General features: G+C 41.0%; 1 protein-coding gene across 8 annotated transcripts; it reads right to left on the reverse strand.

Moving 5' to 3' along the window:
* Positions 1 to 205: 205 nt before the first annotated feature.
* Positions 206 to 27,009, reverse strand: Abl (tyrosine-protein kinase Abl). 8 transcript variants are annotated; one of them, XM_070285642.1, is made up of 10 exons: positions 26,577 to 27,009; positions 25,874 to 26,507; positions 10,211 to 10,255; positions 7,699 to 8,233; positions 7,221 to 7,636; positions 6,576 to 7,162; positions 5,939 to 6,233; positions 5,742 to 5,862; positions 5,274 to 5,638; positions 206 to 4,163 (listed from the first exon to the last, which is right to left on the reverse strand). In XM_070285642.1, exons 2-10 carry the CDS (start codon positions 26,235 to 26,237, stop codon positions 1,639 to 1,641), a joined length of 5,253 nt encoding a protein of 1,750 aa, XP_070141743.1. In that variant the 5' UTR covers positions 26,238 to 26,507; positions 26,577 to 27,009; the 3' UTR covers positions 206 to 1,638. The 8 variants fall into 8 exon arrangements, with proteins under 8 accessions (XP_070141743.1, XP_017029740.1, XP_017029743.1 ...); XM_017174254.3 differs by having other exon boundaries at positions 207 to 2,162; positions 2,529 to 4,163; positions 25,874 to 27,009; XM_017174256.3 differs by having other exon boundaries at positions 208 to 2,162; positions 2,529 to 4,163; positions 5,550 to 5,638; positions 25,874 to 27,009.
* Positions 27,010 to 27,203: the final 194 nt, after the last annotated feature.

Here is a 27,203-nt window from a genome sequence, read left to right on the forward strand (position 1 = left end):
ACAGGAGATCCCTGTCAGAATTAAATTTTATTAATAACTAGGGCCCCCGAAATCCAGCGCCAAACACCTTATTTTGGAATTCTTTAAATATCATTTTTATTTCTCATTGAAGTTACTTTGTTTTTGATCCGTTTTTCGTTTTAGATATTATTCTGCAGCGCATATCAGGCGCTTGGTGTATCATAGAAGATACAGAAATATATATATATATATATATTTTGAGTGTATATATATTGGGCAACATTTTCGGTATTATCTTGCCAGTTTTTCGATTTCCGTTTCCGGGTTAAAGAAGAATATCTTGGGGAATACGAGGCAAAAGGCAAAGTATATGGTATGCACATCAATATTTTTGTATTTATCGTTATATCTGCAGGTTTGACCGCCCTATTTAAGTTGTCTTGTCTTTATTTTTGTTTTGTTTTTGTTTTAAATAAAATTTATTTGGTTTTTAATGTGGTTTTCTTATGTGATTTTTCTTTGTTTACGTATAAAAAGTTGTTTTAAAATCCTTGGAAAATATCAGATAATAATTACAATTGGTTGTGTTTGTAATACGTCTTAAAAAGCATTTCGTTTCCTCTGCCTCCGCATTAAACATAAATCAATTTAGTCTTTGCCACTAAACATACACATATCGTATATATATATTTATCAATTTGAATGAGTAATAGGTTTGTCGTATTTATCATTTTAATAATAATATCTTTGGGCTTTGCTACGAGTACATATAGATCATGATCATAGACATATATGCTGCTGCTGCTGCTGCTGTTGCGGGAGTCGAGCACGAACGCATTCCGGATATCGGAGGAGGAGGAGGAGTACGGGAAGGAATACGGGGAGTGTATGGTCTCGTTATAGTATATAATATCTTTATCTTGTAGAAGTATGTGTATATAGTATATGTATAGGTATAATAAAACATTTTACGACTAGTATATGTAAATATAATATAATGTATATATATGCATTGCGTTCTCCTTTTCGTAATTACTAAGTTTATTGAGATATTCTATGAATATATTCCTTTTTTCATTCTTAAGCCATGTCTTGTGTCTTTCTATCCTTCTTCTATATAAAAAACAAACAAAGCGCGAATACGTGTGTGTGTGTATGTGAGGGGAGAAGGGGAGGGGGGGGGGGTTTGAGATTTGGGATTCCCTTACTTTACATTAATTAAAAACAAGGATCCTCCCAGGAGCGATCCCCTTACTCAAATTTTTTGCTTTGCAACTCATTGTTCTTGTGTGTGTTTTCTCTGGAAGCTATCGTCGGAGCTCTGCACAGATCTGACTAGATATATATATATAAATATATATATATAGGGAAATATATAATAGAAGCTACTACTACACGCTACCAAGTACGATACATAGGTGTCCTCCGCCGCCTTTAGTTGCTGCCACTCGTCGTATTCGTCATCGTCATCGTCTCCCTGTCCTTCTTCGCTGGGCTTGAAGTTTCGTATCCTGCTTTGCTGTTTCCTGTTTCTAGATCTACGGGGGATGGTGGTTGGATGGTTGTTTTTGGGTCTACAGACTCCCATCACTTGCGCTTGATGAAATTGCCCTCGGCATCCAGCCAGATATTGCCCGAATGTTGTTGATCGGGCGCGTCCATCCCCCGTCTTATCATTTACCTGTTGAGGGCATTGGAGATCTGGCGCAGCGACTGGCCCACCTCGGCCACCAGGCGTTCGTTGTCCTGGACATTCTTGCTGCCGGCGGAGCGCAAGTGCTGCGACTGTGCCTCCACGCGGGTGACCAACTCCCGGAACTGGAACTTCGAGTGCGGCGCCATGGCTCCATTCTCCGCAAAGATAACGCACGAGTTCTGCAAGATGTTGAGCTTGTCGCTCAGCTGCAGCCACTGGGAGCCGGCGATGGCATTCACCGGATGCTTGAGCGAACCCTCTAGGAGTCCTACCAATTCCAAGATGCTCTCCCTGGAGATCTGCGTGGACGTCGAACCGGAGCCAGTTGGCTCGGCAAGCTTGCCAATGGGTGTGGCGTAGATCGTCAGCTTGGTGGGCTTGTGCGGCACCGCCGGCTTCTGCTGGATCTGTGGCTTGTGCTCATACAGCGATTGGGTCATGTCCGGGGCTCCAACGCCGGTGCCGCCAGTTGAGGAACCCTCGTGGTGCGGTTGCTCCTCGTCATCTGTGAAGAGTTGCGTTGAATGAGAGGTTTTTATTGTTGTGCTGCTGCCGCCGGCCTGGTGCCTGTCTCTACTGGAGGTGCTACTGGTGGTAGTGGTGGTAATGGTGGTAGTGGTTGCTATGGAGGAGGTGGTGCAGTTCGGGGGCGGTGGTGGAGGGGCAGCCGGCGGTGGCCTGTTGCCTGGCTTGGCAGTGCCAGTAGTAGTAGTAGTGGCCTTCATCATCCCATATTTGGGTGATAGCTGGGAGCTAGAAGTGCCGCCGCCATTGACCACCGACGACGGCTGCTGCTGAAGGATCGAGCTGCTGGCATAGTCCGGCGCCGGCGGCTGCTGCTCCCATAGTTTTTTTAAGCTATTAATACTACCTGTGCTTCGTCGCTTGCCGAGATCGCCCTCGCCCGCCGCCGCTGACGTTTCCGCCTCCGTCACATTCGAGTTGGTCACGTCGATTTTGATTTCAGTCTTTTGCATGGCCTGGGCATACTTCTTGTTATTGTCATCCTTCCGATTGAGCGTGCCCGTGGAGGCGTTGCAGTTGTTGGCATTGTTGGCCGCATTTGGAGCTGGTTGTGCTGGCGCCGGCGGCTCCTTCTCCTTGTCCACGCGACGCAGATGGGCCTTGAAGTCAATGATATTGCTGGCTGGCTCCGCCTTGGCCGTGGGCGGGCTCATCTTTTTGGTTTCAACTTTCTTGAGCTGCGGCTTAAAGCCACCGGTTTGACCATTGCCATTGGTTAGCTTCTGCTGCTGCTGCTTGGGGAGATTCATGCTCTCGGCTAGCTCTGTGACCAGCAGGGAGACGGGATCCACAGCTGTGATACCGGAACTGCAGCCATTTGCTAGAGGAGCAGCACTTTCCTTGCCGGCTGCCTTGATTTCGGTTATGAGCTTCTCCTTGAGATCCTCTGGCGGACTGCCCAGCGAACTGCACGAGTCTGTGGATGGTTCTCGCTTTCTTAGAGACACTCCAAACCGGGAGCTGGCCTCCTCTACACTTGGCGCCGTATTGCTCACATCGTTGTGGCTGCTGTCGTTGTTATTGTTGCCATTGCTATTCCCATTGAGATTCCCATTGTTTGGTTGAAGCTGGGCATGCAGATGCTGCTGGATTGCCTGCACGGCACTCTCGGCCGCCGGCGGTGGCGGTGGTGGAGCCCCGCCCTCAAATTCCTCGGGCGGCGGCGGCAAATCCAGCGGTGGAGGAGGAAACTCTAGATTGGCCAAAGCTGGCTGAACGTTGCTGGCAACTCCGGAACCACTCCTTTTGGGTGAACTGCTGGAGCCGCCGGCACGGAAAGAGGAGAACGTCATCATGGTGCCCTCGGTGGTGGTGCGGTGGCGCTGCAGCTTGTTTAAGCTGGCCGCTGCATTGTTCTGCATGGTCACACCGCCCGAGGAGTTGCTCCGGATCATTTGTTGCGGCGGAATTGGACTGACCTTGGGATTAACCCGGCTTGAAGGTGGTGTGGCATGACCGTTGGCCGGCGTGGGAGTAACCGGAGCAACTGCCGGAGCTGCAGGCTCACTGCTATCTTCCAAGCTATCCAGATAGGCTCCGATCCTTTGCACTTTGGGCAGGGTTCCATAGCGATTCACCACTCTCTTCACATTCATCACATCCAGGGAGCCCACGGTGATGGGGTGAGCACTGCCATTATTGCTGGCCCCATGTGGATGTGGATGGGCTGGTGCCGGTGACGGTGGCGTTGGTAGCCCCTGCTGGGAGCGTTTGCTCTGGCGGGTCTCCAGACCCCGATTGCCCATCACGGGCGCCGGAGTTGGACGCTTGAAGGAGCTGTGCTGCTGCGACGATCGTGGACCAATGCCTCCTCCGCCTCCGTGAAGCGAGTGTTGCATCTTGTTGCTGGCCGGCGAGGCGACGGCCACTTGGCTCAGGCTCTGCTCCAGGCTGTCGCCGGTGGCATCGGTATCAGGATCGGCGGTTGGATCTGTTTCCGAGTCGTAACGCTGCGTCAAACTGTTGATGTCCCGGGCCAAGCCTGGCGAAGCGAAAAGGAAGAGTAGAGTTGGGTTAAAAAAGGGTTCACTACCTTCATGGTTTATGATTAAAGAAGAATGCTCGTGCCGGGTGCTGGATGCTGAATGATGGTAGTAGAGGGCAGTAATGGGAGTGATAATAAGTACCTCCCACATTACTGAACAAGAGTTAAGCCTGACCAGAGTCTTGTGATGTGTGTAGGTGTGTGTAAGTGCGTTGATGTGTGATGTATGTATGTATATTTTAAGCAAATAAAACTACAAAACACCAAAATATCAATTAAAAAACAATAAAAGAATTAATATTAAGTAATTAATATTAAGTTTAAGTTAGAATATAACCTTGAAAGGATTTTTGAAAGCTAAAATCACTCGGAATATGAAAAATACTGCCAACTAAGCTGTAAAATAATTTTAAAAATAAAAAAATTACGTTCAATAATAGAAAATATTGGTAATATTGGTATTTTACATATTAAAGATATAGCATTAAACGTTACAAAATTTGTATTAATAGTTATTTGATTTAATTTTTAGACTTTAAAATACCCGAATTATTATTCATTTAATTTATGTTTATTTTATATATTGATTTAGTATGAGTCTTTCCCAAATATAACTTTTTCAGATTTATTTGTTACTCTAACTTTTCTAGTTTTTTTTCCAAAATAATATGTTTTATAAATATAATAAAAAAATATTTAAAAAAATAAAAATGAATAAAGGAACCTACAAAAATCACTTTCGAGGCTATAACCCCAAACACAAGATAACAAAATCCAAATACATAAAAACTTAAGGTTAACAGGCACCAATTAATACTAAAAACACACTAAAAATAAATTAAATTATTAAATACCAAGGTTAAAAAGTAAATGTAAACAAATGGAAAAATGTAATACTTGATTAAACAAATATACTTTCAACAAAAGAAAAGAAGAGAAAGTATAACAACGTCGACAAAAAATCAACAATTTGTAATAAATTTAGAAATAAAACAAATATAAATTCCACTTAATAATAAGCCAATCAAAAACAAATAGTAAATAACACAACAAAGAACAAATAACATAAAAATTTGGAATTTGGAGACTCCCTTGACGAAATAATACCTCGAAATAAGATGTCGTAAAGGAAACTACTGCACGAGGACGATTTCTTAATGGAATACTGTTGTTTCTGTTGTAGTTGTTGTTGATGTTGTTGTTGCTGTGCTACGGATTGCTGTTGCTGTACGGACTGTTGTTGTTGTTGTTGGAGTAATGGTTGTTGTTGTGTTCGTATTTGTTGTTGTGTATTGTTGTTGTGTTGGTGTTTTGGAATTTGTGTCTTGAAATTTCTAGAAAGGGTCTGGCTGAAATAATTGCTAGTTTTCAATTTGTGTATACCATTCGTGCTGAGGTCGTCGATGTAGTTGCAACGAGCGCTGGTCGGGTCCTCCTCGCGATATGTCGAGTCTCGACTGCTCGAAAGGAGGCTGAAAAGGAGATTGAAATAATAATAATATTGTTAAATATAATTTTCTATAATTACTATTAGTATTTCAACTTTTGAAATAAAATAAACATAAATTTACTCACCTGGTTCGCTTGGGCGGAGCCGGCGCCTGCTTGCCCTGCTTGTTGGTGGTCCTCCGCATCTGGACATTGCCTTTGCCCTGACTGGAGAAGGTGGTCAGCTTGGTGGAACTGGAGCCGGTTTCTGTGGACAAAAATTCACAATAATAAGAGACAGAGAACTTGAAGCTTGTCCACTGCTCATTTTGCTCATTATTCACCTGACATGGGCGTGCTGGCTTGCAGCTGGTGCGGATCGTTGTGGTGGGCATTCGGCGTGAGAGACTGGCCGCCGGGCAGACCCTTCTTCACCATCTGCGGGGTGAGACTAAGCGATGCGGTGGCGGAGGATGTTGAGGCACCGCCGCTGGCCGCCGTCGTTGTGGTGGTGGCTCCTCCGCCAGTGACTATACCCGATGTGCTCGGTGCGGAGCTGCTGCTCACGCTGGCTGCGTTGGTGGTGGTGGTGGCATTGGCGTTCAGCTGCTTCTCCACCGCTTCGGTGATGGACGATTCCTGCGGAGGAGCGGAGAAGGAGAGATGGGCACCATGTGGCTCATTATTGCTATCACTACTTGCACCCTCGATCTCGATCGATCAGAGCACGTTCACGAGGTGGTGGCGGTGCCTATGGTGGTGGCTATGACTATGACTACTCCTATTCCTATGGCTAGTGCTATGGCTATGGTTATGACTCTGGCCGCCGCCGCCGCTGCTGCTGTTGTTGTTCTGCTGATGCTCGTCGTCGTCGTCGCCGTCGTAGTCACTCGCCTCCTCGCCACCGTCGTCGCGATCGTCATGATCTTCATCATCGTCATCGTCATCATATTCATCGTCCCACACCTCGACGTCACCCACCTGAAACATGTGCTCCAGCGCATGGTGTATGCTCTTGAATGTGGGCCTGTCGGTGGCATCCCACTGCCAGCATTGGCGCATCAGATCGTACACCTCCGGGGGACAACCAGGCGGCCTCTCCATGCGATATCCCTTCTCCAGCTTGTGATAAACGTCGGTCAGGTCGATGCCCGGATACGGCGACATCCCATACGTGGCAATCTCCCACAGCAGCACCCCGAACGCCCACACGTCCGACTTGGTGCTGAACTTGTTGTACGCCAATCCCTCTGGCGCTGTCCACTTGATGGGGAATTTGGCACCGGCATGCGCCGTATACGTATCATCGCGCATCAGGCGTGCCAGTCCAAAGTCTGCCACTTTGACGAGCTTATTGTCGCCCACCAAACAATTGCGGGCAGCCAAGTCCCGGTGGATATAGTTGCGCGACTCCAGGTAGCTCATTCCGGAGGCTATCTGCGTGGCCATGTAGAGCAGCGCCACCGCATCGAGGGTTTCGCGGCCGGCGGAGCGCAAAAAGTCCAGCAGATTGCCGTGCGACATGAACTCGGTGATGATGTAGAAAGGTGGCTCACGGGTGCAAACACCTGAAAAAGGAGCAATGGTTAAGATCCTGAAGACATTCTTCTCCAGGAATATATTTACCTATTAATTGCACCAAATTGGGGTGCTTCATCTCCTTCATGATGGCAGCCTCTTCCAGGAAGTCCTTCAAGGCCATGGTATCCTCTTTCAGGGTCTTGACAGCCACTGTATTGCCGTAACGCTTCCACACCGCCTCGTAGACCTCGCCATATTGCCCGCCACCCAGCTTGTGCTTCATCATAATGTCCGTCCGGCAGATCTCCCACTCATCAGGCTCGGGACTCAGCGGGAAGACGGTGGGCTTGTTCTGCTTGGGCGCTGGATACAGAAGCGGTGTGATCAGGCCATGACCCTCGTGTGGCACACTGTGATGATGCACTAGCTCTGCTAGGGTGTTGAATTTTGCCTCCTGGGTGACAAAGACCTTGCCGTCGGAATCCTCCGAGATGCGATAGTGATAGACACGACCCTCATAGCTATAAAAAACAGCTTTATTTAGAGTATTCCTTAGAGGTAAGTCCAAGTATTTCCCACTCACCGCAGGCTAATGCTCCTCTGACCCGGCGAACTCTCACTCTCACGCACCAGGAAGCTGCCATTAATCCCGGAGCTCAGCAGATATTCGGCAGCATTGCGGGAGATGGGTCCATGGTACCACGAGTGCTTCTCCAGCGAATTGAGCGGCGTCACATAGTTGGAGGGCACCCAGCCCACGTTGCCCGAGTTCGAGTGCGCCTCGCACCATTCGCCCGACTTGTTGTAACTGAGTATGCGCACTTGCTCGCCCTTCTTTAGGCTCAGCTGGTTCTCGCCACCGGCCTGGAAGTCGTATAGGGCCACAAACAGCTGGGGATCATCCTCTTCGGGGCCGGGTGCCAGCAGGTTCTCCTTAGAGGTCCATCTATGCGTGGACTCGAACACCGATGTGGTTGAGCTGTGGCCACCGCTCAGCGAGGAGCACTGGAGACCAACTCCGCCGGAATCCTGCTGGAGCTCTGCCGCATCCGCCAGAAGAGAGGCCGCTGTGCTTCCGGCCGGAATGTGAGGTAATGGACGCGACTGCAGCAGGGCCTCTGCAAAAAGAGTATTGGGGGTTAAAATCTAGTTGAGGGGAATAACTTGGTACACAGGAAGTAAACTGAGGGGATCTGTGGTCTTATTTCTGGTTTTACGGAATATATATTTAATTCTCCATGATAATATATCGGAATTAACTTGAAAGATACACTTGTTATAAAGTATCTTATAATTTATTCTTTAAAAAATCCAGTAAACCTCCAGTAACCCAACTTCATAATAATTTTAAAACCACCTATTGATCTCCACTACAAAGCTAGTTTATAAAACACAAAAGATACCACATCTTTAATATATATTAAAGGTAAATTCTCTCCCATTTTATAACCTCAGTTTTCAGTGCAATAAAAATGAATACAATGCAGGTAAACCCGTTTCTTTTTCAAAGGAATGCGGGCAATTTGTGGAGCAAGTGCTGGGTTAGAGGGAATAGCAGGAGGGGCTGCCTGCTCTCTGCTCCATTGAGGGAACGGAATAAATTATGCATTAAGCGGCATAAAATTACACAAATCGTTGACTGCCAGCGGTGGACCAGGAATCCCCGTCCTGGAACGTAGCTTTTTTTTTATTGTGGGAAGAGTTCTAACTGATTGTCAGCTCTGATCTCCCTCCCACACACACACTGTTTTTTTTTCTGTTTAACTGAAAACCATACCCGACGGGCTGTTTGTAGACGTATCTATATCTGTGGGATACATTCCAGTCTGGGATATACTATACATTTAGATACCCAGCAATGAATACAAGGCTAAGTGAACTATGATAAATAACCCAAGACTTGGAACCTTTAGTTTCTGGTAATTGAGTTTAAACAGAACAAGTAATTGTTATTTTTATCCATATGTTTTTATTAGAAATTAAAGAGAAGTTAGTAAATGATATTTAGCATGTGTTTTCATTGATTGACATCGCTTTCCCAAGTCCAAAGTATATCTTAAGAATTAATCTATAGTTTCACTTCTGAGATCGCTTGCAAACTTGTTAGATCTATAAAAACCTGTCTAAATCAACCTTCTATAATAGGGTATCTCTCTTTGTGTAATGTCCCATTGAAATTATTTAACAAAAATTTACATTTTGAATAAAGCAAACACTTCCGTTGCATAAAAATATCTCCACAGAATATATATATATATATATTTTTTTTTTTTGGTTTTGTGAAGTGGGAGACCGGGAATCTTTGGTGCCAAGCAGTCATAATCCGTACCAAATCGTCATGTATTTACGGTTTGCATTTGAGTAGGGTTCCCCCATCGCACATTCGTTAATTTATGCGCGCGAGACAGGAAATATTAATAGCGAATAATAGGTAGAGAGTGGGTTGTGTTCGGCTGTGTTATGGGGAATAAAAAGGGAATATAGGGACAGAGATTAGAGCGGAAATGTTTGGCTCTTCAATGGTGGTCTATGGGTTACTCCTCACCCCGGAAGATTAGCCCACTTAATATGCAGTCTGTAGATTCAATTTTTGAGTTTTGGGTGAGTCACTTTCATAGCTGTGGGGGAGAATTGTGGAATTGGAGGTTACTTTGGCTACTTTGACTCAGTTGTAATCAAGGAATTCTAACAATGTTGAGTCAGTATAGTAGCTTAATTATCATAATTATCTGTAGATTGCTGTAATACGAATCGTGTAATGACGATCCCCAGCTTTAGAATATTTTTTATAGAGATGGAACTTTGGATTTGGAAATACTTTGAGTAAGGGTATGTAATATAATAGATTATATACCTAAAATTATTACAATTTTCTTAAATAAACTTCCTTTTTGCTTTTCTCTTCAGTTAAAACTTAAGATTGTTTCCCACTGATATAATTATCTTAATTAAATTCTCATCATTATGTTTTTGTTTACCAAAAAAACAACCTAATCATTGTTCGGGAAGCGCTCTTTAATTATTACGAATGACATTACTTATTTATAATTTTATTTTTGTGTTGCTTTTTAGTTGAAATTTTGTGGTTTTGTTACCTAAGTGTTTGCCTGGATGGCCGCGAAAAGAGCTGTGCTTCGTACCTGCAGAAACGAAAGAAACAAAGAGAAAGAGAAAGAGATTTGTGTGTGAGAGAATCTGTTGATTATCTAACTATATAGTATCTAGAGGGCAGGCAGATTTCGATGCAATATCTTGGCGAAGATGACACCACTGACTACCAGAGATGCCGAGCTCCAATCAAATCAAAATAAATCAAATAAAAAGGCACTTATCTTACGAATAACTCTAGAGGTAAGTAATACTACATTTTCTTTTATTTTATGTACAATGTAGGACGATCTATTTACAGTTAAGAGAGGATAGGTGGATGACATCAAAAGCGGGTCTTATAACCGCAGAAAGGCCAATTAGCGACCCTGGTTAAAGCCAGAAGAAAAAGAGTAATAACAAGATGATGATGATGATGATGATGACGATGGTGGTAGTGAGCAGTAAGTGCTGTGAAAAGTATCTCAGAAATTCTGGAAAACCAGAGAGACACGCCCCCTTTAGACATTTGACAAAATAGAGGAAGCAAAAAGGGGGGGATAGAAATATGTGGCCCACTCGGAGAGAGAAGAGCTTAAGCCGCTACTCAACCGGAATGGGTCCAATGAACTTTAAAGTCACAAAAATTCCACATATGCTCTGCTATGATGGAACTATAGAAACAGAAAGAGATATGTACATAGAAAGATGGAACTAGAGAGGCGGCGACGTCTGGAGAAGCCATGCACATCCGCCATGCAGGTTATTAGCGTGAATTTGGGGCATCTCGACAGCTGAGAGCTGATTACGGATGAAATTATGTGCGAGCCACCCCTAAAAGCCCCCCTGCGAAGTGTTCCACTCAGTCAAAACCCCAAGCCAAGACCCTCAACCCCCCAAAAACCCTCACAAAAACTCAACATCAAGTGTGTTGAGTAAGCACAGATTGAAATCAGTCGCCTCAGCAGCAGCTGTAAAGTAAAGATACAAAAAAAGATACAGTATCTGCTGGTTAAAGATAATCTATCTCTGGCTTACTTTAATACTTTATTAACTATTAAAATATATTATTTTTATTTCCCAAGAAAATGAATCATTTATTAAGTTAAATCCAGACCAAATCATGTATTACATTCTGGTTTGTTTATAATGAAAACCAGCTGCAGTGACTCACTAATGCTTTCCCCAGGAGATTCTCGATTACTTAGTAACCACTGTGGGGGCCACAAAGAACTACTACATAAACTATTTAAAAGCTTTTCATTACAGACTGACAGCAGTTACTCCCCCGAGATGCAGCCTTTGTTTGATGGCGTGTGTCCTTGTCTGCCGTTTATTATCTAAGGATGCGAGCATAATGGCTCTGCTCTTCGGCTTCAATGTCTGATTTATAGCCATGCATTTCCCTCGCTCTCTCATGTCTGTCATTCATTCATGGTTTCATGTTGTTTTGTGGGTTTGATTTCTGGACTGGCTCTCGTTTTTATCTCATTTGAGTGCACGTTTCGCTTTAGTTTTATATTTTTTCCTCGCTTTATTTTAGCTGTCTGTTGTATTTTTTTATTTTTATTTTACTTCTACGTATTTCTGTGTTTTCAGCTCAAGGGCTTTTGTGTCTTAACCTGGCAGGGATTTTCAGTTGGCCTCGGCTTCTTCCACACACTCTACTTGTCGGATTTCATTCACATTTTGCCTTTGGCCAAGAGGCCAGACATCCCAGACGTCTATAGAAGGGGGCAAGGGGTTGCAGGAGGAGGAGGAGGAGGAGGCGTGGCCAGTCAACAGTAATAAACTTTTACGGTGTAAATTTAATTAGTCATTTCTCTGGCTTCCGTTGCCCAGTTGAGCGAGAATTAAGGAGGGAAATTCTAGGGGATTTGATTTCAGCTTTGCTGAGGCCTTGAGAACTTTTCAATTTGATGAAAGTTAAAAGAGGGGAAAATTAAGGCAAAGATACATAGTTGATAGAGTGAACTTTTTAATTTAAATTTGTGTTTAAAAATGTAATAAAAAGAATAGATTGTGGAGCAGCTTCTATTTCTATTAATTAATTATTTTATTTAAGCCTTACACCCAATTTCAATTAGATTTCTTTCTCTGCCTTTAAAATACAAAATAGAAATGCATTTTCCTCTCATTTTTTATGACCTAACAATACTTTTCGAAGCGGAACTTTTGAAGCGGAACTTGAGATCATTACGCTTGGCAGCCCCTCCGATTAGTGCAGCATACTATTTACGCCCCGAAGGGAAATGGAAACCAAACAGGGCCAGCTTTTTAAGGGAATTATGAAGAAATTAACCTAGTAAAGAGAAAAACAGTTTTCCCTTCCAAAACATATGGTTATCTCTGGGAATTTACCTAAAGTTTCCCATGTAATTTCCCCTTGTTTTTTTGAACTGACAAAAACAGCAACTGGTTAACGGTTGTAGGAAATGCCAGAAAAACTGTAAAAGAATTTAATTTATTCTTTGTTTTTTTTTATAGGTGGGGGTTAGAAACTCCTGGGATCAAGTTCCTCCCCTTTGCCAGCCGAGTGCGAAAAAATGTTGTGCGAAAAAACTACAACGAAGCGGGATAGAAGATGCGAAAACAAAAGGAAAGTTATGTAAAGGCAACGAGCCAGAGGCTTTTCTAGGGGTGCCGAGGTGGTGGCCAGGAGGACGACTTGGCCCTGCACTTGGCAAGGAGGAATATAAAGAAAAAAACATTTTATATATAAAATCCACCCTTGGCTGACGACGACAAAGGCAACTCTCCTCCCGTGGTACTCCCCTTGGCCGCCACCGGCAATTTTACCACTTTTCTAAGGATTCCCGCACTCAAGGCTAGTGGCTGGGCTGCCTTATGCTGTGGGCCCAAGGGGACGAAAAGGACGAGAGAGCACAAAGGACGAGGGGTGCTGGCCCAACGTGTGACGTGTGAAGCAGGCGGCCGGCTGCTTTACACTTTAAAATAAAACAAATATCTTACATTTTCTATAAACTATAACATTTCAAGTTTTTGCAAAAAGCATGTGTAATTTGTTGTTGCAAACTCGAGATTGCATTTTTGCCTGCTTTCTGATCAAAAAATTTAACAGAAAAAGGAATAAAACCAATTCGTAGATTAAGTTTCAGCTTCTGCAAACTTCTGATAACAAAATCTATAAAATAGTTATCAATTTCTCCATGTGCAATCCTCTCAATACCTTCAACTTGATGGGAATCAAGTGACTGCAATAAATACATATTAAAGAGAGACAGACGGAGTGAACAAAAAAGATGGGACTAAAATCAATAATGAAAACCTTTACCGCCGCCCAGAGAGCCCGAGTGTTGAGTGTCATCCATAAAATCGCATCATCGCCAGCAAATTAATTGAATGCCGGCATCCAGCCCACAAGAGGACACAAATGCAGGCCTGTGGGGTGCAAAAAAGTGAGACGAAAAAAAAAAACTAAAATGGGAAAAGGTGAAGGACAAGCACTGCGGCAGGCCACATGAAAGGGCGTAGCCCGAGTTTCAGGAATGGAAGCTGTGAATACCCTAGAGTCTGAAGAACTAGTTACGTTTCAGGCTACTCTTTCTTTCTCTTTTAATAAAATGCTAAAGCTCTTACCTAGTTAGAATAAGTAACTTGTGTACAAACTAATTTAAATTTAATTTTTGCCTAGTTCGTATCCTACTCCCTGCTTTTTATCCCAGGGTATTCTCCTCTGTAAAGGTTATAAAAAAAGGTAGCAATTTGTAGAGAAGGTCCCATCGATCCGTGTCTCCCCCCTTCAATGTGCATCCTTGCAACGTTGTTGTCCTTGCCACAAAGTTCACAAAGCTGCAACATTTTAGCTTTGAATACATTTTTTTTGTCAGGGAACAGAGGGGGGAAAGTTTGTCTCAAACTTATCTGAAATGGAATCTGGCCCTTGAATATCTGGCGGCGACTTTATCAATAACAGCTTGGCAGGTTCACAGGGAAAGTACCATGATTGTATACTATGGTATCCAGTATCCATCATCCATTATCACGTGACCAAAGGGTCCCCATATCGCTGTCCATTGTAAAAGGAAATTGACATTTAATTGTCGACCAGAAAAGCGATCAAAACAAAGCTCGAAAACCATTGGCATGCACAATTTGTGTGTGGCTATGCAAATGAAGTACAGAATGACCGGGAACGGGTACGGGCAGGGGAAAGGGGTAAGTTGGTTCAGAAATAAGCAGCATACGACGACGCGTTGGCCAAATAGTCGCAACACTGAACAGTCCAATTGTGAGTGTCAAGTGAATGACTCACTCAGAGAGACACCAAGAGCACAGTGGGACAATCGAGTAAATTAAAGAGTAATTTATATGTAGAATGGAAAGTTTGCTCTTCAGAAATTCCCATTTTAAAATAATATTGTCAAAAATAAAGGAATATGACCGATTAATAACTATACATAACTAAAACATATAGTTTACTTTGAGACTGATAATTCATTTATTAGCTTTTCTGCATAAATTCTCAATAGACTCAAATTTAAATCAATTTGTAAAATATAAATATATATAAAGCGTATTTTTCAATTAAAATCTTCATAAATTATATAAAGATGGGGTCTAAAAGGTTCCTTAACGAAGGTAAAACCTCACAATATTAATAAATACCTAGAAATTATTTAATAATACTTTTATACATTTTTAGAACCTTAATTTACCTTTTAAAAAATGTATTATTTTTCTCCAAAAAATAACGATTTTTCCTATTACCCACTTGGATAGCTTAAACATAATTGTAGGTCTTTTTCTGTCCACTGTTCTTTTTGCTGAAACCTATTCGGAATTCACACATGCCATTCATTCATGATTCTTTATTGTTTTGGTTTTACTTTTTAGCTTTTTTTTTATTTTCTTCAATCGTTTTTTTACCTGCCATTTTCAGAATCTGCGCCAGTTCGGCATCGGCATCGGTGTCTGCGTTTGCTTTTGCTTTGTTTTTGTTTATGTTTTATGGCTTATTGTTTATTGTGGATTGTTTATGGCTAAGCCGTGGAGAGCAGAGGCATTTGTCATATTTTTTTCCTAGATATATGTGCTTATTCATTTGCATGTAAGAACATTCTCAAACATTTCGCGTGGGCATATTTTTCAGATAATAAATTTGAGCCGGCGATAAAAAGCATTTGACCATAAAACTGTGTGTTCTTTTTGTTCCAGGCGTGTGTCTCCCTTCTAGATAAACAAATATATATGAAAAGCTCTCTTGTGGGAAGATAAAAACCAAGAGAGTTGAGGGTCATCATCAAAACAACAGATAGACAGACAGATGGAGGAAGTGGCAGAGACAATGCTCTGGAATCTCTCTGAAGGCCTGGGAACAACAGCTGAGGGGAGACAGTAACAAATAGAAAAGTCGTCTCAAGTGCGTGGGCGGAAGAAAAAAAAACTCCAATTGTTAACCGAACATGAGAAGAAACCTTGGGAAAGTGTGCTTCAAATTAACCTTTGTCACTGCACTTTGCGTAATCTCTCAATTAAGTGCCACCGAAAATGCTGAACATAAAATTCCATAGATCAAAGTGCCATTTGCCAAAGCATGTAATTAGGCTTGTACAATTGTAGTGGTAAAATAAATGGAAATTGATATATTTTCCACCTACCCAATCAATGTAATCTCAACGCGACGCTCGACAAACGAAATTTGATTATCTTTTATGGGTGGGAGGGAGAGCCCAGGCCTAAAAGCTTTTTAATGTGCGCAATTTTCCCTGGCCAAACTACATACATACAATACATATATTTAGGTACAAAATTCCTCCCCCTTTCATTTCTATCATTGTCATTTCCCCATTTTACGTAACCCCCTGGTCACGTCTATAGCGTATCCGTTCATTTGTCCAGCTAATTGTTGGATAATGACACCAAAAAAAGATTTCCAAAAATGTTTTGGGTGTGATCTTTTAGTGGAAAAATACAGAGAAAGTAATTTAGAATTAGATATAGCTTTGAGTAAGTTAAAACTTTGTTAAAAATTTATGAAGAGCTGTCTAACTCAATGTATTTATCTTGAAAATAAATATTTTACTTTAAATTCCTTTGAAAAAAATGAAATTTTAAGAAATTTAATTATAGTTTCAAGCTATAAAATTACTTTGAACCCTTTATTAACTAAAAAATTCCAAAATTGACCCCAAAAAATATGTAATTTAGTACAATTCAGATTGTAGATAATTATCCCCGCCTCTCTCATTAGTTTTACATCATCCAAAAAAGGTCTTACCGCATTATGATTTAAAAAATTTTTCGTTCGTACGAATTACGCACTAAACAAAATTAAACAACAACAACAGAAAACCATTGGAGTTTTCACTTTTCTCGCCTGTCTGCCATAATAATTACCATTTTCACAGCAAATGATTTTCTATTTCCAGCTGTCTGCTTTTCAACTATTTTTTTTTTCGCCATTATTCGTCTTCGTGCATGTGTTTTTATATATTTTTCAGTTTTCTGATTTCGTTTTTTCGGCGCTTAACTTAAGTCGAGCGTGGAGAAGCGGGAAATTTGTTGTAAAATCGCTGAAAACTCGTACACTTTGTCTGGTGCTGCCATGAAAAATGATTGATTGATTGAGTCAGCAATTAACAGAGTTGTTTTAAATTTTTGATTTGTTTATTTTGATTTTTATTTATGATTTTTTTTTGTATTAAGTGAATGAAAATCGGGCAAAGTGAAAGTTTAGCACTTGCCACTGATTTTTCCCACCTGTAAAACGTAAAAGTTGAACGAACTGATTGATAACGATTGTAATTAATGACTCTGCCGTTTCTAGTTTGCTTTTTCAAGGCATTTTAATTCCAATTTGAGTTTTCCCACAGCGAAATTTCCCCCAAAAACAGATAGAAATCATTTCTTTCTTCTGCCAAGGGACAGGACAAGTTCTTTTTCCAAAGAAAAAGGTTTGTTTATCTTGATTGTGAGAACAGAATGCGAAATCAAGCAGGGAAAAGAAAAGGTCTTGGGGCTCGGGAAAATTGAAAAAGCAAAGCGACGTGGAAAACTATTTAAAGCCCAAGTAGAGGAACCAGAAGAACTCCAGGCCATCATCATATTCTCTATGATGAGGAAAAAAAATAAGACAGCAAATACGACTTCTTCTTGGTGATTCATTTTTCTTCTTTTTGCACTTCCTTTCCTCGGCTGGATTCCTTCTCGGTTTCTTGGAAGCAAGTGCAATTGCTATAAATGAAATGAAACGGACGAGGAGCGACAACCAGCCACGGATGTGGATGTCGTTTAAATATTACCAGACGGCATAAAAATTGACAGACGTCGCCAGACAAAGCCCAAACACAAACTTCTGAATGAGCCGTCCAAGCGGAGCGGGCGAAATAATCCTCAAAGAAGGAAAAGACTTGAACTAAGAGATACCCTTTAAAAAAAAAGGGTGTTTTTTTTTATGGATTTTAAAATGTTATAAGATGACTCTTAAGGAAAATAAACCTTTGAATTATAGTTGTTTATATTACTATTCAAAAATGATACTATCTGTGCCAAGACTTTATGTTTTCATTCAACAAATATGTGTTAATTGGGACTTCTTTTAGTCTTAAATTTTAATTTTATAAATATTAAATATATATATCTTTATCTTAGATACTAAATCTCCCAATTTGTTGAGGGTATTCAAAAAAGAAGCGAAAGTGTAGAAAGACACGCAGAGCAGAAGAGGAAGTGTGGCAGCAGCCTAAAGCCGGCAAGGCAATTAAATGAATTAAATTTCGCATTAATTATGAACAACAACAAAAAATCAACAAAAAACATATAAAGATCGGTTTTTGTGTGCAGTTCAAATTATTAATGTCCCCATTTTATGTACTGTTCTTCTGTTCTTTCTGTTTTTGGGCATATTTTTCCGCCTGTTTCATGTTTTTTGGCCAACGGTTCACTGACCACCGGCTGATAGAGATGGGTATACCCCAGAAGAAAGAGAGGAAGACATTGCTTTGTTGGGGAGCTGCCACCGGCAAATATAAAAAACAGGTTTCACTTGCATTTGTCATGCTTTTTCTTTTCTTTTGCACACATTTCTCTTCATTTCTCCTCGCTCGATAAACGGTTGGCAATTTTCTTAATTTGTTTTGTGCAAAAAAAAATAAATAAATAACAAGAAATAGGTATATATATAAATGTAGAGCTATCAATTTAAATAGCTTTTTTTTTTAGGAGAGAAACTAATAAGCAGGCCAAAAGAATGGGTGAAATTTTCTATACCAAATTGGAGGGAAAAGGCAATTAGAAAATATCTATAAGAAAAATTAAGTGAAATCTAAGCTTAAAAATATTATTTTTAATTTTTTAATTATTATTTCTCAGTTTAAAGGCTTAAAGTCAAGTCACAGAGCTTAAGTCTGCTTCTAGCTTTTCGCTATTTGTGGGAATATTTCGCACATCATTCATTTCACACTTCATTTGTGCACCTTTTGTAGCTTATTCTTATTTCATTTTTTTTCACCTTCTGGCCGGGGGATTATGCCACACCTGAGCTGAGAAAAAAAATTCAATCAACCTGCTGCAGCTGCTACTTCTGCAGAGATTATACTTTATGCGCTGCCTTTCGCTATCTGGAGCCTGAACTAAAGGTGAATAAAGCTGGTTCATATATATGTATCTATATATCTACGTGTAGGCATATCCGAGGTTGTGAACGTGCCAAGCTGTCGAGAAACTCGAACCCCCTTTTGCCACCCACCTGAGCCCATGTTTGCCTGACCCCCTCGGATCGCATAAACAGTTGCAATTGCAAACGTGATTGGAGCGAATGCAATTCAAGACCCGAGACTGAAAACAGAAACAGAGACAGTGGCAGTGGCGGAAAACCGAGACTGAGACAGAGACTGAGAATGACACCGAGGAGAGCGATGCAGAATCGAAATCGGAATCTCGGATTCTTCAAACTTCTCTTATGGCTCAATGATGGACTCAGTTTTGCCGACGACAAAGGCTAGGAAACTGGTTTTCAATCAGCCGGGAAATAAGAACCTTGAGATGTGGAGATTCATCTGGTTTCTTGGGGGATAAAAGGGATATATTAGGTATTTACTAATAAATTTCAATGAAGAAACAAATTTTAAGCCTTTTCGATATATTATTTGTATTTTTTCATGTTTTTTTTTATATTTATAATCTTAGTAAAAAGCATGCAAGACATTGAAGGAGTCCTTTCCGACCCCATAAATCATATATATTTTTGATCAGCATCAACAGGCGAATCTTTTTAGCAGAGTTGTAAAAAAATATTTTTCCAATTTTTTTCAATATTTTATAAGGGGTTACATCGTTAAAATTCCCATAAATTCACAAAAATATTGATTCCCTAAAATTTTAAATTTAGTATGGAGATTTGTTAACCTAGAAAGAACTAGCATAGAAATGCTTTCCGAATTGAATTTGATCAATATTTGACTTAGTTATGGGTTTGGATTCGTTTAAATATATAATATTTGTATAAATATCAATTTAAGGATTTTTTTGTGCAAGTTCGATTTTAAATCAATTAATATCAAAATTTTCCAGATCTACATATTTCCTGATCTTCTTCTAATATATTAATTGGTTCAGTTTTTTAAAAAGCCTAAAATATATACACACTAAAAACTAACACCCACTATTTTTGCTCCCATTAAGTCAACTGGAATTGTTTATGTTTGTGCCCTGCACTGGGTGCAATAAACATAAATAATAATATATAATAAAAGGAAAAAAGTTCTTTATTTGCTGATTTATATGACCTTGCGGGCTTGTTTAATAGAAAGAGAGCGAAAATCGCTCAATTTAATAAACGTAAAACCAGGAGACTAAAAGGGGGGAAAGTAGAAAGAGGAATTCGTGTGTGTTTGCTTTTGGGGATTGCAACCAAAATATTGTATATATAAATAAATATTTCGAGTTGAGTGCTTCCCTCATAATTTCCGATTGAAGCCAAGTAGATAAAAACATTGTGTGTAGTGCAGTGTCAGTCAATCAATCAATCAAGTGGCGTCAATATTTATGACCTCAAATAATCAAAGCAAAGCAAAGAACAGGGAGAATCGGGGGAGAAGCAACTTCTTGGGCTTCTAATTAGTTGCCGTTATATGCTACTTTCCACCATGAATATATTTTATATATATTTTCTCCTCTTATGTTTGTTTTTTTCCCTCCAATTACTTTTTATTTTCCTTCGTTGCCGACTAATTTATGCAAACAATTCTGAATGAGGCGAAAAGACCGCAAGGGAAATGGTCTCCTAGAGACTTGAAATAAAATGCGGGTCCATTTTCCTCCCTCTTTCGCTGGGAATGCAAAAATGGGGAAAATGAAAATCGGAAATAACGAAAATGACATTAAACTTTGGTTTAATGTCACGCAAATGGGCAAAACAGACTTTAAATTGATCGGGGAAATCACACAAAATTATAGTGTTGTCAGATTTATGATGATCTATGGGATTTATGGGGATCGTAAAAGTTCAAGTCTCGCGGGAATTTAAATGGAATGCAAGAGCTTCCAATGGATTAATTTTCTAATGACAGAAAATTCCTTGGTTTCAGTTTTATTTAGCAAAATAAATTGTTGTTTGTTACCCAAACATCAGCTGTTATTCGAGACCCGAACAGCTGTTGGCGACTGTCCAACTGGAATTTGAACAGCTCGCGAAGTTATTCTTTGTTTCTACTATTTCGATTGACACGCCATAAGGGAGAAGGGGAAGCTAAAGTTGGGGGAAGTAGAGAGTACCTAAGAACTGGAATCGGTCTAAAAATATCAAAAAATAAAAACATCAAAGCGCCTGGGCCTGGCAGTGCAATCTCATCGAACAAACTGAACCAAAAAGAAGCCGAATACGAAACAAAATGAAGCACGAAAGGATTTACGAGCTTGATCGAAAACAGGAACAGCCACAAATACTAAAGATATATATGTATATATCGAGTCGGGTGAATACCAAGACAGAAGGAGAGCGAGAACATGCAAAATAACGTCATGGCGCGTAGTGCACTTTGTTCCTGCTTCAGTAAAAGTCAGGGGCGCTGTCAAAGGTCAGACAGTGAGAGGGGGATTAAGTTTTGTTTAGTATCTCATCTGTAAATTTGAATACATAAGATACATGAGATACATCAGACCCAAGACTAAGATACATTTCTCTTAAACCCCCTTAACCACATTTATGAACTACGTCCCTTCTTGTGATTTCTGACTCCTCCAACTTTCCATCTCTATCAGCGCCCAAAGGAAATTGTATAAAAACGACAATAACAACACAGAAAGCATGGAGAAGAGATACACATTTCGTTTTGGGGGCTAATAATAGAAGTGCAGCCGCTAAAGAGAAAATGCTTACAAAGTGGTAATGGAGACAACGCCGCCCCCTTTTCCCCCTTTCGATTTCCCTTTGGCCGAGGAGAAGAGTGAGTACTTGATGGCGACAATTATGTTTGAGCATATAAAAATCATTGAAGAAATATTTATGCGACTTGTACATTAATTCCGTGTTTGGAAAGCAAGCCGAAGAGCAAACAATTTCCCCTTCCTTGGTGCCGTCACCTGTTTGCCACCTTTCCAGCATACACCTCCACCTCCTCCTCCTCATTCTCCTCAATTCCACCCATTAGCCTTGTGAAAAGTTCATTTGCCCCGACTCATAATTTGCCGCTTGCATGTCAAACAAACTGAGACCGAACATACAACTCTCGGGTTTCCCTCCTGGCGTAAAAGAGATGGAGGGCAAGAGCGAAAGAGCAACTGGATATACACAGTAAAAAAATATATATGTATAATGACTTAAGTTGCAGAAAACGGGTAGGAATAAGCTTACTAATCGGACGAGGAGAGTGGTTTACATCCAAAAAAAAAAGGAACTGAAGATAAGAATTAAATTTTGGATTAAATATCTATAACTCTTATCTGTTTTTTATGTGTGTTTTTATATAATATATTAAGTATCTCACAATTTTCATCCATATAGCAAATAAATATGAAATATGCAAGTGAAGCGAACCATAAACCAGAGCACTAATGAACCGGAACCCGATTTTTCCGGCTTACTGAAACTAGAAAGTTATTTCCTATTTCTATACCTTAATTATTGTAGCACGACGAATTATTTCTTTTAAATTTTTAGAGTCAAATATACATACATATATATATAATTGTTATAGTCTTAAACACTTTTGTGTGAAAGCAATTACCAGTTTCGAATTTTATAACATGATATCATACCCATTGGTATGCTTTTGCATATGTTTTCATTTTTCTCAAGAATTTGTGGAACTTTTAAAATTAATCCAAGAGCTCATTGGTCATAAAAAGCGATAAATTCAAATACATAAAAGTTATTTAAAACGAAATAAAGTTTAAAAAACTTCTGAAAATGCAACAAAGAGTATTAAAATTTATTTTAAATTTAAATGTGTTGACAATGATATTTTCTTACAGCGTAAAGACAAACGCACTTCATGGACTTTTTCTCCTTGAGAGAAGGAGTTGGGGCTTCGCTCCCACTTGAGTCTATTTTTGAGACGTCAACTTGCGTGAGCTGTTTGCCGAGTGGTGCAGCGGCTCCGATGGATGACTCCGGATGGCTCCAACGGGGAGTGGTGTGTGTGTGTGGTGCAAACTCTTTGCAATTGGCAACTCCATTGAGGCATCTGCATCGGCACCGGTTCTACGGTATTTTCCCAAGAGCAACAATCCAATCCCTTCTTCGCCCATGCAACTGTCCCTCAAAAGTGTCTAATTACATAGTATCGTGTAACGAGCAACAACAAGCTAATGAAATTGCAACAACTGCCTCCTACGACATTGCTGCACAGTGGTATTAGTTGGGTAATTAGCTTAAATATTAGACAGTTATGTGTGAGCCAAAGACATTTCCTTTATAATATTTAATAGTCTCAAGGCTTAAGTAAGTATTCAAGAGAAAGGCAAGGAAGTTTAATGTTTTATATCAAGTTTATATATATCATCTCTAAAAAGAACTGTACGTATTATGAATTGTGGGAATAGATAGTCAATAACTAGAATGCTGGTATAAATAAATGTATTCCTCTGAAAGGGATTCTTATCTTGCATACAACTTTAATTTATTTGCCTTGATTGGTTATAAATAAGCAGGGATATTTTGTTAAAAATCAGCAATTGAAAGACTTAAGATATGATAACTCCCAATATTTTATTCACCTCTCAATTGTCTTCAAGAACACCACTGCCTAAGAACAAGATATGGATATTATAACACAATTCTTCTTAGAGACAAATATCATCTTTACAAGACCTGAATAAACAATCAAAATTATTTATCTTTCAGTTAAAACTGCAATACAGCTGATTTTCTGCAATATCTCCCACTGTGCCTAGGTTACGTATGTGTGTGTACTTGTATTTCAGCTGTGATTGAGAGCTGGAGTTCCGTTGCGCGACTTTCCCCCATATTTCCCCCACGTGACCCGCTGCCACCGACGCCGCCAATGGCGAGATCGACCCCGGACTGACAATTGCGGTGAGTTGGGCTTTCCGTTTCTGCTGTTTGGGGATTTGTGTCGGCTTGTAATCTGCAGGCCCAGACACAGTTTTTACATTGTAATTTTGTAATTGCATTTTGCAGACCAGACAGACATACGAAAAAGGCAATTTGAAAGCCCCCTTTTCGACCTTTTTGGATGGGCTACGCCACTAGTATGCTCCTCTCTGTAAGCTCTGAATAGTTTGGCAAGCAAATAAATGTGAATTTTCTGTGTGGGAAATTCGCTTGCACGAAACTGGAAATTTGTCGTATTTTCTTGGGCTTTATGTTGAACTCGCTGTATTCGAGTTACATGAGAGCCAATGGATGACTCAATACTACGAGCAGCCATAAATATTTATATGGAAACCGGCTTATCAGCGCGACTTGCCTGACTCTTATGACTCTAGCAATGAGATTGAGTGAACCCGAGTGCACACAATATAAGCGACTAATTACAATAAAAATAGCATTAATTGATTACAAATTGCTTGGCGGGAGACGGAAGGAAGGCTCTGGCTGTAGCGAGATAAGAAACTGCAGCGGGATAGATGATGGGACAATGGAGAAAATCCTTTCGATGGCAATAACTTTTCCGCCTTATATGGCTCTGTATTGAATGCTTAAACTTTGAAGCTTTTGTTTAACATTTGTTAATAATTTGTGAGCACGCTAAGCTTCTATTCCCCATGACCCACTACTTGGTAACTTTCCATGGTAATTCTTAAACTATTAAAATCCTACAAATATGTTTCCGGCACCCTTATCCTTTATCCCTTATACCAAATCCGGGTATCCCACTCAATGGGTGCTCCTATTGTGGTAGGACATCGACGACAGGGACATAAAAAGGCTATTACGGGCAAAGGGAAGGCTAAGTAAATAAATGCCAGAGAGTAGAGAAAATGCGGAAATGGGGGGGCGGCGGCCAGGAAAATGTTGCAACTTGCCAAGGCAAATAATAGGAAAATATTAGACAAGGAAAAATGTAATAAAAATGTGCGTGAAATGGGAAACACCAAAAGAGGGTTGTGGATATATGGAGGAAGTAGAGGAAGTGGAAGTGCCAATGTCAGCGGGGGTGGGATGCATATAACGGTGCTCCTCGCGTTCTTGGGTCGCAATTTCAACCACTGTGCGGGTGGCAGGGATAAGGGAAAAGGGATAAGGGTGCCATATGTGAAGGATGGAGAACATGGAAGAATGGAGAGTGAAGAAGCGAGTACAAAGCGAGTACGAGGCATAAAGGATGATGGAGAAAAGGAACGGAACATCAACTGAAACCGCCCCAAATAGCACAAAAACAACATAACATTTCCATCAAATCGCCGCGTGTTGCTCTCTCTCATTCCACTTCTCTCATGTTCGTTCTCTCTTTCTCCCTATTCCTCCTTCTCGGCTGTCAACAAAAGAAGCGGCGAAGCAACAACAAGTAAGGAAACTAGCCGGCAAATAACAACAATAATTCCCAATATAATCGGAAGCAAATGGGAAAAAGAAATTAGCTCAATTGGAAAGCCAGCATGAAAAGCGACACAGGGGGAGTGAAACGACAAGAAAGAGGGGCACAAAGAGGATGAGACAAAGGAGAATTTCATTTTATGGATTTTATGTACAATAAAAACATGATTTTAGCAGCGGAAATAAATCAAAATTCGCATGATATTTACACCTGAGATTAAATTGCAACGATATATGAAAACCTGTCTACTTTGTTTTCATTTTCTTATTTTTCATACAGTGAAAGCAATTTTTCATAATTTTTAATAAGAAATTTAAGTAAGTTTTGTATTTGTACAAAGATTTCTAATAAAGACATAACCACAGAATAAGGTTTTATTTTCAGAGGAAATCAAATCTAAAGTTTTCAAACGCTTGGCAATTTCACAAAGAGAAACCATTTTTGTGGTTAATAGAAAAAATCACGACACTTTGATGAAATTTACACCTGAGCTTGGATGCTGCATGCACTTCTTAGATTTCTGTGTATTGGTGAAATGGGGTGCCATACTGGTTCCCTTTTTCCTAATGATATTTACATAATCTCATACAAAATACACACAGGAAAACAAAATATAACCATCGATATGGAAAATGATGGAAATTTGCATGAATTTTCTGTGTATCCCACATGCAGGTGCAAATCGGAGGAAAAACAAACGAGACTTACCGTTGTGTTCGGTAAATATGTTGAGTCCGACGGAGGGATTGCACCTAGGGTCCTTGTGTCCACCGCTGCGTTGGCTCAATCCTCCAGAACCGCCCGCTGCTCCTCCACTGCTGCTGCCTCCTCCTCCACCACTGTTGCCGCTGTGTCCGGCGGATGAGGATTTGATGCGGGAGCCACGGAGCGTTGAGCCGCCGCCAAGGGGGGCGTTGCTGCCCCCGGAGCCAGAGAGGCTGATGCAGTGCGGCGAGACGGATGCAACGGGGCTGCTGCTGCTTGAGAGACCAATGCAGCTGACGGGGGCAACTCCTCCGCCCCCGCCACCTCCCGAGTGGGAGCCCCTGTCCTTGCCCTGCTGCGCACCCATTTGTGGGCGGGTGGTGGCCTTAAAGGGGGTTGTGGGTGGTTTTTTCGCTGTCTTTCGCTCCTGCGCAGCAGCAACAACAACTTGTACACTTTTCTCTCCCTCTCTCTGATTGGCGGCTCCTTTTGCCGTTATTTCGCTTACTACTACTATTTGATTTTTCCGCTCTTTCCGTTGCTTTTTCGCTCAATTATTTGCCGTTTTGCCTTTTGCTTTGCTTTAATTTACTTCACTTGTACACACACACTGGCACACACATTTTTCTCTCTCTTTCTGCGTTTTGGAGTAGACAAAAAAGATTGGAGACACTCACTCACTTACACACGCAGCTCGCACACTCACGCAGAAAAGGAAGTTTGCGATTTTATTTGTTGTTTCTCCGCTTGACTTTGTATTTTTGTTATTGGCGAATTTGCAGCATGTTTGTGGCAAACTTTTATTTGTCGCCGCCGCCGCCCGACGAGTGGGAGGCTGTGCGGGGGCAGGGAGGGGGCCGTGTTCGAGCGGGGGGGGCCACAAAACACGCCCTGAAAATGCACTTTGTCTTCGCTGCCTCCGCCTCTGGCTCTGGCTCGCTCTCTTTCACTCGCTCCAACTCCCTCGTTCGGGGCTCCTTTTCACGGCTCCACAAATCCGCAGGCGAAAGCCTCTGGCACTCTCTTCCGCGGAGATATAGATATCTGATCTCTTGCGCCTGTCTTATCTATATCTATGCATTTTTTCCACGCACGGCCACGGATCGAATTGGAATCCACAACCGAAACGTACAGAAACAAAAACCAGTGTGACCGCGCTGATAAGATGGAAAATCTCATTCGAATAGTTGTGTGGTCGCGTGGCGAAAAACATTAAAATCCAGAAACAGAAATCGATTAGTAAGACCGTAGTGTGTGGGATATTTTGAAATCTACTGGACCCATAATTTTGAAATTTGGCACATAACTTCTTTAATTAATCTTAGAGGTACTC

This window comes from Drosophila kikkawai, chromosome 3L, assembly GCF_030179895.1.
Source record: "Drosophila kikkawai strain 14028-0561.14 chromosome 3L, DkikHiC1v2, whole genome shotgun sequence".
NCBI lineage: Eukaryota > Metazoa > Arthropoda > Insecta > Diptera > Drosophilidae > Drosophila > Drosophila kikkawai.

What these genes read in the sequence shown, in the direction of transcription:
- Abl (XM_070285642.1), bottom strand. Translation starts at nt 26,237, where the DNA reads ATGGGTGCGCAGCAGGGCAAGGACAGGGGCTCCCACTCGGGAGGTGGC. An exon ending in GCTCCGCCCAAGCGAACCAG is followed by an intron (nt 5,639 to 5,741) that starts GTGAGTAAATTT and finishes TCTCCTTTTCAG; the next exon opens with CCTCCTTTCGAGCAGTCGAG. An exon ending in TTACGACATCTTATTTCGAG is followed by an intron (nt 4,164 to 5,273) that starts GTATTATTTCGT and finishes TCGCTTCGCCAG; the next exon opens with GCTTGGCCCGGGACATCAAC.